This window comes from Sturnus vulgaris, chromosome 1 (genome assembly GCF_052056855.1).
Source record: "Sturnus vulgaris isolate bStuVul1 chromosome 1, bStuVul1.hap1, whole genome shotgun sequence".
NCBI classification, from domain to species: Eukaryota; Metazoa; Chordata; class Aves; order Passeriformes; family Sturnidae; genus Sturnus; species Sturnus vulgaris.
This window is the reverse complement of record NC_142243.1, coordinates 59,664,285-59,677,903: the sequence shown is the minus strand read 5'-3', so window position 1 is coordinate 59,677,903 and position 13,619 is coordinate 59,664,285. Positions and strand designations below refer to the sequence as shown.

The window sequence follows — 13,619 nt, the reverse complement described above, 5'->3', positions numbered from 1 at the left end:
GGCAGATGTGTGTGTCAGTCTGAGGTTTTTCCTGGCTCTTTCCCTGTGCTGAGGCCTTTCAGTGCTGAGGGCAACACGAAATTGTAACCTGGCCCCTCGCTGTGCCCAGGCCATTGTCATTTTTAAGGGCGGGATCTGTTAAAGAGTAAAATAGGGAAGGGAAGGGAAGGGAAGGGAAGGGAAGGGAAGGGAAGGGAAGGGAAGGGAAGGGAAGGGAAGGGAAGGGAAGGGAAGGGAAGGGAAGGGAAGGGAAGGGAAGGGAAGGGGTGTTGTTTTGTTGTTTGTTTATTAATGGCTTTTGCTCATGTGAAAAATTACATTATTTCATGCACTTATTGGTAAAACAGAGATAAAGCAGTGAGGCAGTCTGTTGTACACCATACACGCTGTCTGCTCTGACTATTTGACACTTCTGAAAAGTTAACCTCCATAATTTCTGAGGCAGAATTCTCTACTTTAGGTCTAGAGTTGCCATATCATCTTCCCAGGCACTATCAAGTTGATAAAAACGTTAGGTTTCACCCCAAAATTTGAGTGGCTCACAGCATGAATGATTTTAGTTCACTTTTAGAGTTAGCAGCCACCCCAAGAGCAGCAGCTGTGAGGGCAGTTGAAGGATGACAGATTTCTTGCAGCAGAAGCAGTGTGAATTCTGTTTCTGGTGTCATCTTCTTTGGTATGCTGACCTCTAGGGAAACTTTTTTTTTGCAAAATGGTTTGCCAGAGCATTTGTGTAGGGAGCTATTGTGGCTTCAACCAAGTCACAGAGCTTTTTCGAGGGACCAGGCATTTGGTGTCAAATCCAAAGCAGGCCCTCACATGAAGCTGCTCCCTCAAGTGGTTCCTGCATGCTTGTGTGAGTAAAGGTTTTGGTATATTTAAGCAGTGCTCAGCCAGCAAAGGAAATGCATATTGAGTAAAGAAACAAGGTGATTGTTCTGAATATTTGTGAACTTGGCAGTTAAAAATCTGGAAAGTCCTCTGTGCTCTGACTTTGTGCAGGCCAGCATACACCTTTCCATCCATGGCTAAAACTGCTTCAGCAATGGGTGAATTTGCTAAACAATTCAACCACTTAAATTCTAGCCTGATGGCTTTTGGAAGCATAAACAGATTGCTTTCCCAAAGGAATTGGGGTGAGTAGCAACTGTCTCTCATGAACGAGCAATAAACCTTTTTCAGAAGAGGCTGGCCAAAAAGCTGTGCTTTATTTGTTTGTAACTACCTGCTCTAACTCTGTCTCTTAGGGGAAAAAGTCCTTCCTTCTTGGTATTTATCTCCTTTCATAGAATCACAGAAGGGCCCGGCTTGGAAGGGACCTTAAAGATCGTGTAGCTCTAGTCTGCCCACCACAAACAGGGACGCCTTTCCTAGACTGTACTTAAATTTATGGAACACTGTGATTTCCTGGCTTTGTTGTGTTAGACAAGTCACACTCTGCCAACCTCTTCTGAAACTGAGATTTTGGGTCACTGATGATCATCTTAGCCTTTTCTGCTCCTGTTGTGAATTCATCATTCTCTGAATAAGAAGGATCAGAACAGACAGAGACTCAGTGGTCTAACAGTGACTTAGAGACAGCATTAACCTTTCTCAGCTCTTCAAGTGTATGGGTTGTATTTGATATTTCACTGGAAAGTCCACTCGTGTCCCAACTGGCCAATACACAGGTCTTTATCCTTTTCTGTTTGTTTCCAACAGCTGGTTTCCCAGATCATTGAAACATTCTTCCTGTTGGGAAGAACAAATATGAATATAGTTAATCTAGGCAGATCCTCAAACTACTGAAGACTTTACCAATCTTTACCTCTTTTTATCCTGATGGGAGTGGCAGCTTGTTCTGCACCAGAAGGATATTGCTAAGGGGTTTTTTTTACACGTGGTGGCACAGACAGAACACAGAAATATTTTTAAAGAAGAAGAAAGTACAACAAAAGCCTTAACCAAAAAACAAAAATTGTCCATGGCATGCAGCACAGCCTCCTCCTTACCCGTGACCATCTCAGCATCTATTGGTACCAATTGTTACACTAAAGATGGTGAACAGCTATTAAGTACAAACTTAGTGTCCAAAATGTGAAGATACAACAAAGTATTTGAATGAAAAACAGAATATGAATTGAGGTTTTTTTTATTCTTAAATAAAATTAATTTACCTAAGTGTTAGTCCAAGTTTCCTCCATAGGATGGTGGGGAAGTGCTTTTCCAAAGGCACAGTTTCTAGAGCTGGCATGAAAATACTTGTGGAGATTTGGCTTCAAGTTTCCAAGTTTTGTTTTTCTCCAGTGTTTACTACTGTTTTCATATAGTAACACCTTGCAAGACATGACATCCCTGCAACAACATTCCTAGGGCACAAGGTTTCAACTTGTTGCAAAACAAACATCTTTAGAGAGTAATGGTTCTCACACCACTGTAGGTGCCACTGCCAAAACCTTATCTGAAACTATTCTCCCTACTATTTGCTCTTCCACATTAAGCCTTGTGGAAAAAAGCTGTAATGCATCTTGAATTTTCTGGTTCTTTATGAATCCAACAGTTGTCCCTATGCCACCACTATCTTCAATGCTTCTGGAGGATTTTATTCTCTGTAATCCATCTGTTTCAGGTCTGCTTTGTTATATCAGGAATCTATGGATAGGTTTCCACTGTCAAATCCTATGCTTCCATCACCTGTCAGCTGGCAGCTGACATGATTGCTGTTGGCACATCTTCCTACAACCTGGTGTAGCTCATTTCCAGACAGAGCAAACTTGCTGTCATTAGCAGCTTGGCTTCTAGTTAAGCCTCCCTGACGAGTCATGAGGCTTGCTCCAGATGCAGAAACACCAGCTCTCTACTGCTAATGACACAGCTCTTTCAAATAACATATCCCTCCATCCAAAAATGCCAGGTAATGCTTGGGAAATTAGAAATTACAGCCTGTGTTTCTTCGTCTAGATCTGCCCTGTGTAATTATCCATGGTCTCTACAACTGCTCTGTGATGTAGGGTTGTTGGCTTTCTGGGGTTTTTTTCCAACATGCCAGAGGCCTGATGGTGCACTGGCTTTGCTGAGTGTGCTGCAACAGCCCTGGAGAACCTCTTCATAGTTGCTGAATATTCACATACAAGGTAAGCAGAAAAGGATGTCAGCAAAGCTGAGAGCAGCCTCCAGACCACAGATAAGCCATTCCCCAATAGCAGGGAGATGCACAGTATTTCCATAAGGCACATCACGCTGATAAAAACCCACAATTACACAAAGTATGAATGCAATCACTGCCTAAGTTCGAGTAATCCTTTTTGGTCAGGAGCCTTCTCTCCTGAAATGGCAGGTGGGCCAGCACATCAGGCTTCTTCCTACATCATCCTGTGGCACATCATTAGAGAATAGTAAATAAGCAACTTGGTTGTTCTCCAAGTAACTCACACCTTAAGAGGAAGCCTGAAGGAAAGTGCACATGCCTCTGTGTGTGTGTGTCCAACTAGAGAACTATGTAATGAATATTTAATGACAACGTTTGGAAGAAATGTGAGTTGGAATAGAGAGGTGAAGGGTGAAGTACTGAACATGCTTGTGAAAGGAGATTTGCCAGATAGACATCACACAGGATGTGGACAGGCAGAATATTTTTGCTTGGGTTTAGAAAAGGAGAGGAAACAGAGATTTAAGGAACTGAAATACAACAGTGAAAAACAGGTGGGTTCCTTTGCTTTGGTCTTTTATTTTTGCATTGTGTTTCACAAACAAATGTAACCAGTATGTACATTAACTAGCTAACAATAATTAGATAGCAAGGTGGCCAGAAAATAATTAAATCCCTAAGGAAAGACAATAGATTCTGCTTTTAAAGTGCTCACAACATTCAAGATGGTATAGCAGATGTGCCTAATAGAAAATAGTCAGCCCAAGAAGCAGAGCTGAGGCACACTCAGTGCCTCATTGGAGCAGTTGCAGTTCTAGTCATGAAATTCAACAAAACCATGAAAAAGCAACAGGATAGAGTAGGCAGAAAAAGGGAAAAAAAGCTTGAGTCTTTCGTTAGAGCACAAAATCAGAAACTTTGGAAGGAAACTTAAAATATCTTAAGTTTTCTAAGTCGTACTTGGTTTCAGTGGTGTAAGACAACAACAGCAACAAAGTACTTTTTATGAAGCAGCGTTGTGGCTTCACTGTTTCAGAGTAACACAGGGGTTTTATCTGAAGACGTTTTCTCTCACGCCTCCCAGTCGACATCCAAGGCCTACATACAACAAAAGCAGGGAAAACCATCCGGGGACCGGCGGGTTTCCTACATCACCTCCCAGAGCCCTGCTCCAGCTCACAGAACGGGTGAGGTGGGCAGGCACCACACTGGGCTATCTAGTCCAGCCTCCTTGCTCAAGCGGGGTCATCCTAGAGTAGATTACACAGGAATATGTCCAGACAGTTCTGGACCACCTGCAGTAAGGGACACTCCACACCCTCTCTGGGCAGCCTATTCTGGTGCTCGGTCACCCACACAGTAAAAAACTTCTTCCTCGTATTCAGGCGAAACTTCCTGTGCATCGGTTTCTGCCCGAGGCCTCCAGAGAGCGCTAAGAGAAGGATAAGGAAAGTCCCCGGCGGGCTAAGCCCGCTCACGCTGCCCATTCCTTTCCGAGCGCCATCTTTGATCCCCTGGCACGGACCCACCCCCTGTCGCTGCCCGCGGGGCCCGCGGCGCAGTTACCGCGAGAGTCACCGGGACGGGGGGAGGGCCGGGTGAAGTCTCGCGAGAGCAGGTCGGCTCTCGGGCATGCGGGAGAAGGCGGCGGTGCCGCGCGCGATTGGCGGGGCGCGTTCTCCCTCCCCCGCCCGCTTCCGGCGTCGCGCATGCGCCGCGCGCCGCCGGGCCGTGTCCGTGTCCCCCCCGGTGCGTGTGTCACCCGCGCGCGGCGGCGCTGAGGCCGCGAGAGCGCTCTCGGGCACCGGCGGCGGCGGGAGCGGCCCCGACACGTGCGGCCCCTGCCAGGCAGGAGAACTGAGATCGGAGCCGCGCAGGGCCCTGGATACCTCGCCCGGTGGCGGCCCGGCCTGGCCTGACCCAGCCGCCCTGCCAGGAGCGGCTGAGGGAAGAGGTGGAGAAGGCCCGTGCCCGGTGTCCGTGTCCCTGCGCGGCGGCGCCCGCGGCCCAGAATGAAGTGAGGAGGAGCCGCCGCCGCTAGAAGACACTTCCGTGTTGCGGGAGAGGCCGCGCCGGCCTGTGGGACGCTGCCGGTGCCGCTCCCCCGCCGCCGCATCGGGCAGCGCGCTCAGCCCGACCCCGTATGTATCGGTGTGGCCCCATGTGAGGCGGGCGGGCGGTGCGGGAGCGAGCGAGGCCCCGGCGCGGCCCGCGGGTGTCCGTCCCGGTACGTGTGCACGGCGCCGCCAGGTCCCCATGGCGCCCTGAGCGCGACGGTGGCGGCGGGTTCCCTGGGCCGCGCCCTCGGCCGTGAGCGAGCTCGATGCCGAGCACCTCGGACGCGGCGGCCGGCGGGAGCGGGGGTAGCCGGGGCTGGGGCAGCGGCGGTGGCGGCAGCGCGGCGGTGGAGGCGACGGCCGACAAGAAGCGGCTGCACCACCGGAGACGGAAGCGCTTCGCGGCCCAGCCGCAGCCGCCGCCGCCGGCCCCGCACCCGCTGCTGTTCCCGCTGCTGCAGCCGCCGCTCCTGCAGCCCCCGCTGCTGCAGCCGCCGCTGCCGCCACAGTCCCTGCTCTTCCTGGCGGCCACCGGTGCCTCCTCTTGTTGCGGGGAAGGCGGGGAGCGGAAGCGACCGCGAGGCAAGCGGCGCTCGGGCTCCCGCCACAAGCGGCGGCGGGGCCGCGGTGGCGGCGGCGGGGGCACCCAGGAGGCGGAGAAGCGGCGCGGTAGCGGCGGGTTGAGCACGCTGGTGGAGGAATACGACGACGTGAGCTCTCAGTCCGAAGGACTATTGGGTAGCGGCGCGGCCGGCGGGGGCAGTGGCGGGGGCAGCCCGGGCTCCTCCTCGGGCGGTGGGACACAGCGGCAGCGGGGCGAGGCGGAGCGAAGCGGCCGGTCTCGTCGGGAGCACCGCGGCAGCAGCGGGCGCTCCAAGGAGCGGCACCGAGAGCATCGCCGACGGGGAGAGGAAAAGGCGCAGCAGGAGGGGACGGCGGCACCGAGCCGCGGGGCATCCGAGCCCTCCTCGTCCTCCAAATCCCGCAGCCGCCACAACCACACCGGGAGCCAAGACCGGGAAGGACTCAAGAGCAGCAGTAGCAGCGGCGGTGGCAGCGACGGCCGCAGGAAGGGCTCCCTCGCCTCTCCCAGCAGCGGCAGGAAAGACCGGGAGAGCAAATCGCACAGGAGTCGGACTAAAGCGGCTAAAGAACCGCCGTCGGCGTACAAGGACCCTCCGAAAGCTTACCGAGACGATAAGCCCGAGCCCAAGGCGTACCGGCGTCAGCGCTCCTCGCCCAGCCCTGGCCGGGATGACAGCCCTCCTCTGCACCGCTCCTCGCAGAGCCAGCGCAGCCGCAAGTCGCTCAGCCCGGTGGGCGCCCGCTCGCCGCTCAGCCCCTACAGCCGACGGCGATCCCCCAGCTACAGCCGGCACAGCTCGTACGAGCGCGGCGGGGATGTGTCGCCCAGCCCCTACAGCAGCTGGCGTCGATCGCGGAGCCCCTACAGCCCCGTTATCCGGTAAGTCCGGGCCCGGGAGCGAAGGTGGGATGGGGTGGGGGCCTGGTGTGTGGAGGGGAGTAATGACTGGAGCAGGAATGCAGAAGAGGCTGGAGAGATTTGCATCCAGTAGCAATCCCTCCCTTTTACTCTTTTGGTGCCAGAAAGCTGGGATGAGGGGCAGGGAAGAGGGACAAGTACAAAGATCTTCCTGTCCTGTCTCTCGGGGAGAAAGGGAGATGCCGGTGCCTGTAACACTTCTGTGGCTAGTTTCTCTCCGTGGGAGAGAACCTTCCTGGAAAAAGGCTTTTAAATGTTACAGGGCTCAAGAACATTTTCAGATGAGAGTGACTGAAGGAAGATGCTCCTTGGAGGACAGGTTTTCTGAAGGACCAGTTGTGATTTTTAAATCTTTGCTTACAAAGTACAGACGTTCTATGGTACATTTTTATGTATCCTGTTCCTGGGTAAAATAGGATGTGTAATAGGATGCGTTTGGTTTAATTTCTGCTAATCTAAAGAGAAAACCAGCTGATGGGCAGTTTGCGTTTACAAGTGTTTTCTTGCTCTTTTTAGAGGTCTCTAGAAGGACTTGGGCTTTTTGTTTTGCTAGAAAATTGAGTCAGTGTCACGTTTTGATAAATTGTCTTGTAAATTACATAACCTATGAAAAATAAAAGTTCCTTTTCCTGGTAAGGTTATGCACGTGTGCATAATTAATGTATTCTTGCAAATAATTTTTCTTTACTGTTAGTGGGAACTCAAGGTGTAAAGGTCAGCATTGCTTGAGTTTTTGAATTTTATGTGGAGAGGAAGTGTGGGTTGTGGAAGTGTGTATCTTTGTAATCAGATGTAAACCGTGTTGTGGAATTCAAGCTCTTCAGAATATTTTAACTTGTAGAACAGTATACTGAAATTTTAAAAGTATTTGCTTAGTGTATATTTATAACTGAAGATTTTAATTTCCTATATTGGAATCTTACTATTGCCTCGTTGTTTGTAGACCTACTTAAATTCCTGTCTGGATTTTAATTTTAAAGATATCCAGCAATGTGTTGTTCCACTGGCAAGAATTTTGTTTACAAAGCATTACCTGGTGGGTTGTCTGAGAACTGGTCTCTGGTGTTTTTAATAAGCACTTGTTGTTGATCACCATTTGGGGTGTCCTGTAGAGTATCCAGGGAACATGATAAAGCTGTTCCATGTTTCACTGGCCCTTGGTAGAATCTGCTGTCCTGAGTGTGCATCAGGTGCTGTTTAAGGAGCAAAGTAACAAAGCTGTGTCCTACTTTGTTCAGAGAGATAGAGCCAAAGTGCCTTGGGATAAGAATAGCGATTGTCTAAAGGTGTGGTTCTGTGGAATAATTTTGTATGCAGTACGGTGTTTCAAGAAGAAAACACTGTAATTGCTCTAAGAACATCATGCTGTTCTTCTGAAAGTGTCTGTTACAAGTGGTTAAAATACACTTTCAAAATTATTTGAATAATAGCATAGCAGGAATATTATGTGCATAGTTTGATTTAAATGCCCTAGGAATCAGATTAATTTCTGTAGTTGCTTATATCCTGGAATAAAAAGGCTAATAATGATGCACAGAGTTATGAGGTTTGCATTTAGGAACAGCTCAGTATTTAGGAATAGTCAGATTGACAACCTAGCTAAGTTCAGGATTCTGTCTTGTGCACTGACTAATTGGGCTAAGTAGAGTTTTGTAGGATTGATCTTTTTCTGTTGGGGCACAGTGGGCCTGTGATTTGAAGCATGAGATTTTAAATCTGATTCTGGTATTCACTCTGTGGTAAGTCTTTCTTGAGCCTGCAGATCTGTTTCTAGGAGTTAGCTTTGTGACTCCCTGGCTTTCTTCCTCTCTCCGGTTGAATTGTAATTTATGTTCAGTTTTTAACTGCTTACAGACAAATATATACAGACTGGCAGGTTTACATGAAAGGGATTGGAATGGCTGAGTGAAAAAGAGAGGTTATAGAGGTTTCTATATGTAGAAAAAAGAGCTCTGTCCTAATGGCGCATTCATTGCAAAAATGTCACTTTCGTAGAAAACAAAAGAAACGTAAAGTGTGAACCTGAAGTCAGCTGTTGATAATGTGTACCTGTTGTGAAGAAATGAAAGTCAATGGTTTTTTCCTTGCATGCAGCTACTGATGATAATGTGTGTTGCAATGGCAGTGGGGAAATAGAAAGGGAGGGGTTTATACTTTTCTTTAAACCATTCAAAACTATGTCATAATCACTTTTTGCTTGACTCTAGTACTACAACCAAAATGCTGAACATTTTTGCTGTCTGTTTGATAATGATACAGTGGCCTTAGACTTGATAGAGTATTACAGTTTCTTGGAGGCAACAGCTTCTTACAGCACCTGTGTTCTTCATCTGGACGATTTAAAGGCTTAATTCTGGGCTTGTATCCAGCTGTAATGATGTCCACACAGTAGGAACTTTGTATGTGACTATTTCAGCCTGCAAGTCTTTTCACCCTTTTCATTTTATGTCTCATATATGTGTCTTCTCTAATGTTATGTAAATTACCCAGTTATTTTGGTATATAGAAAATGATTACGAAGCAATTCTAGCATGCTTGGAAAGCCCGTGTGTTTAGTGGTAATTTTTTAATCTAGGTATCTGAGCTGCTTAGAGAGAAACTTCTAGTAATCAGCTGAAGAGAAATAAGTGAAGTCAGCTTTGCTCGTTTGAAGCAGCAACAGTGCATTGTTGCTGTGAGGTTTGAATTGCAGTACTGACTTTGTTGTTTATAGGTGATACTTGGCTGTGGGTTCTAAGGAGAAGCAAAGACACTGGATATTTCCCTGGTGATTTCTCTTTGAATACAGCCTAATTTAAAATTTGTATTTTGGGTAAACCAATTGAGCTGTATTCACTTGTCTGATAAAACTTTACTTGCTGTTGGTGGATTTGTATTACTCTTATTTTCTTGTGGATAGGATAACACAGCTGTTCTAAAGGAGCACATGCATATTATCAAAATGGAGATTCTTCCAAAAGTATGAGGTATTTATTCCTCTACTGATAAAATGACTGGATTAAAAAAAAATCTCAGTCAAACCCCGTGGTTGACAAAAGAAGTAGATGCAGTCCCTTGTTTCCTACAATTTAATGCTAAACTAGTTTCCAGAGAACTACTTTTTGTAACTTGAATCAGGTCATATGTTATGTGATCACACATTTAATTCAGTTAGCAGTATAAATGAGTAATCACATTTTTCCAAATTTGGATACACCTACCCGTCTGCTTAGATAAAAGTAAGTGGGTGGGGCACTACTAGCATAGTACTATGATGTGCAGAGATGTTGCTTGTAGGAGAGATACAAGATTTCTTTTCATTTTGGTACTAAAAAGTAAACTCAGTCTGTGTTGGTAGCTAGTCTGTAGTAGTGAGGCTCTGAAAGATATGGGTCGTTTATGTGCAAAATCACAAGTGTAGGGAAAACAGTAAAATATATATTCAGCTAGTAAATGGAGAAGCCATAGTGCCATACACTGATGAAAATAACTTTCATTCCAGTAAATCTACTGCTTTTGAATTTAAAGGATTAAGAGAGAGTTTGATTCCCCCTCCTCCTTGATCAGTAAAAATACTTTTTTTTTTAAATTTAATGCTTTCTAATTTTGTTTAGTAAAACTGTATTTTGCAGAATTTAAAATGGACCACTCTAGGTTTTCAGTGTTTCAAGTAGCTAATTTTTCCAGTGCACATTGCTTGCTTTTGCCTTTTGCTCGTGTGCCTTTCCTTTTCCTTGCTTCTTCTTTCCTTATTTGAAAAAGGAAATTTCATTTGAAAAATTTAACTTCAAATGTGTTTAAAACACAGATTTTGAGTTGGTTTGACCAACTGGTTGGTTTCTTTGTAGGCCAAGTTCTTATATGAAAATGGAGGGGTTTGAAGCAGGTTCAAGAAACAAATAAAAGCCCAGCTCAGAGTTTTCCAGTATGTATTGGAGACTGTTTTAAAGATTTACAGTTTGAATCAGTAAGGCAGGTTATGTAGTCTTTGTGTACAAAGCAGCTGAGTAGGAGGGTGGTTGCAGAGCTGCATAGAATGTAACCTTGAACTGGGGGCTAGAGAAAATAAATACAATTGATTAATATGGTATCAAGTGAAAGAATACTATTACTGTAATGGCTTAAAGAAATGAACTATGTGTTTGCCTGCTAGAGCAACATGGAAAAGCTATACTATGAGCTAAAATGTTTTGTCAAAGTGCTTTATGATACCAAGGGATTGTAAATGTCATGGAAGGTCTGTTGTGGAGCCAGTTATTAAATTTAGGTCTCTCTTTTCAAATACACTTGCTGTGCAGGGAAGGATGGCAGTGCTTAGTCCAGCATTACCTGCAGGTTAAAGAAAGACCTGGGCTGCAGTGGTTGTTTTAACCTTCTTTGGACTGTGAAGTTTCTTGGTTTTGCCTCCGTGTTCTCATAAATCCCTTTGTGTTATGCCTTGTTAGAAAGTTACTGACAAAGTTAGTTCGCTTGTTCAGCTCACAGAGCCTTGCGTATTTCAACTACAGAATTGTTTGCACTTAGATAACGTACAGCTGGCCACCAGCATGATGGATTTAGCTTGCTCTTAAAGCAGTTCAGAAGAAGGGGTTTTCAAGTTTAGAAACATGAGAAGATAACACATGATCGTTCTGATTTGTCAATAAAATGGAACTTGTTTTGGTGTTAAGATGGTATTGAAAGGGGACAGAAAGAAACACCTAGAAAGGTAGCATGGCAAGAAAAACTGTCTAAGCTGAATAAAATATATTCCTGGAAATTTGATGTAGATAACAGTTTTCTTTCCTCTCTGGTTTCAAATATCAAGACAGTAAAAGCATTCTAAGCTACTATTTGGAATTCTTTCATTCTCTGCTTGAGAATATAAGTGGTGTTACATCAGTGGACATTTTTCTTTTTTAAATTAATCAGTAAATTTTCTGTGGTAATTTATGAGTGAGCCAATGAGGTGCATAAAATGATGCCTATCAGGAAGGAGAAATGCAACAGTTTTGAAACTTCTACTTCAAAACCTTTTGATCTCTTAAGTAGTTTTTTCTAAAGTGACATTGTATGAAGCAGAGAAACAACGAATACCTGTTTGTTTTATGAAACGTTGAGTACTATGCAAAACCAAAAAAATTAAAAAGAAAGAACTGTGATACCCAAACTAACTTTTTTTTTCCGTCTTTGAGGCCATTATTTTTCTTGATCTGCAAAGTGGAGTTTTGGTTTCAGGGTGGCTTCCTTACTAGTGCTTTCTTCCTCAATCACTTTCTTTACATTTGTCTCTTTTCCTATATGCTTTGTAGGTAATATCTTAACTTTTTGTTTGTTGGTTTGTTTTTTGTTTTTTTCCTTTTATTTTATAGCTATAGCTAAAATGTAATTTCTTCCATGTCTCCTTGCAGTTAGTCTGTTGTGCTTACAGACTTTGTTGCTGTCTCTATGGAAGAAACAAAGCAGCTTTAAAACTTACACTACTGATACTTATGGTCTTCAGGCACATCAGTTTTCTTTTTTTTTTTTTCCTCCATATGTAAAAACACACTGTCATCTATATATGGCTCAGAAGGGATTTTACAAGTGTCATGAAGTGTAGCAGTTGTGTTCTCGGTAGGGATGTACACTTGTGTGAAGTGAATTTAAGATGCTGAGAGAAGACTGTTAATGGCTTTAGTGGCAAAGCTACTCTAAAATGAGGCAAAACTTCTGGGTGCAAACAGGGAAAAACATCGAAGGAAAGTTACCTTCTTAGTAACTTGGGCTGCTTATTAGCCTCTCTCCTTGTGTGTTAGCAGCACGTGCTGGTGCTTTTGTTTAAGAGAGTGAAATGTGGCCTTTAGTTTTAGTAAACTTCCTGATCTCTCCTTCAGGAAGAGGAATTTGAATTGCGTTGTTCAATGCATTTGCTTTTTGTAGTGCAGGTCTGTGCAGTTGCAGCCGTTCCTTTTTACCGTGTTAAAACAAGCTGCTGACTACATCTGAAGTAGCTGGTGTCAAATGTCAGATAAGGCATTTTACATGTATGTGTAAGCATGCACACACACTTAATATGTACCTGCTGGAAGATTTAGACTGTGTACTTCAGGTGTTTTTTCAGGGTCTCACTAGGTAGTCAGTGTCCTATTAACTGGCAGACACTGGCTGTTGTGTGAGTGCATTTCTGTGCTGCTGTGGCTTCATCTTGCATGTTAAATGTTAGGTAAGAACAGAGTGAGCTGGCTGGTTTTATTATGTATAAGGCAATATTTCTCCACTCTGAGTGTTGTATAAGCTTTTGAGGGAAAGCTTGTAAATGTGTCCATATTTTTGGGTTTGTGCCATTTTTATAGGTGAAAACTTGTACGTAAGTTGTCATTCAGCTGTCTGTTGGGACTTCTGAGCTACCCACATGAAAGAAAGTGATAGTTGAGTGTTTGAAAAGATTAGGCTTATGAGAACAGCAGGCTTCATTGTAACTAAGCACTTTGACAAATCTGCTTTTTACTTCAAATTCAGAATTCTTCTGTTAAAAAATGTTAATGTTTTTGCTGTATTCGCTAGGTCTAGCTCAGTGGTTCAGGCACAGCAAGGGATTCTTGCTAAGGTTTTTGGGATGCTAAAGGTACTATGTATAGGTCATGTAATAGTTTTTCCTGACATAAATAATGAAAAGTTTTTGGAAAATTTAAACCAGTGCAGAGGTTATAATCAATCAACATATTTAATAATTAAGCTGCTAAAATTTTGATCTGCTGTTAAGGCCTGTAATAGGTACTGGGACTGAACTATTTGTGTGCATGCATATCTGCTGTCTCCCACGTGAACGCAGTTCTAACATGATAAGGTCGTGCAGTTGTCACACGGAGTGTGAAACCCACGATGGATGGTGGTTGGGTTTGTGGTTTTTTTAGCTGAGCTTGCATAAATTCATGTTCATGTCCTAAACTCTTGATTAGTATTGGTAAAGTACAGACATCAATCCACTGGC

The 13,619-nt window shown here is 45.0% G+C and overlaps 1 protein-coding gene across 4 annotated transcripts in view; it reads left to right on the top strand.

The window, feature by feature from the left end:
• The first annotated feature begins 5,366 nt into the window (after positions 1-5,366).
• Positions 5,367-13,619, top strand: part of CDK13 (cyclin dependent kinase 13) — a 47,795-nt gene continuing 39,542 nt past the window's right edge. For 3 of the 4 annotated variants that reach the window (XM_088167735.1, XM_088167746.1, XM_088167741.1), the window contains exon 1: positions 5,367-6,649. In XM_088167735.1, coding sequence (XP_088023861.1) covers positions 5,451-6,649 — 1,199 coding nt within the window. In that variant the 5' untranslated portion in view covers positions 5,367-5,450. The remainder of the gene's footprint in view (positions 6,650-13,619) is intronic. The other variant, XM_014883469.2, reaches the window with a different exon arrangement.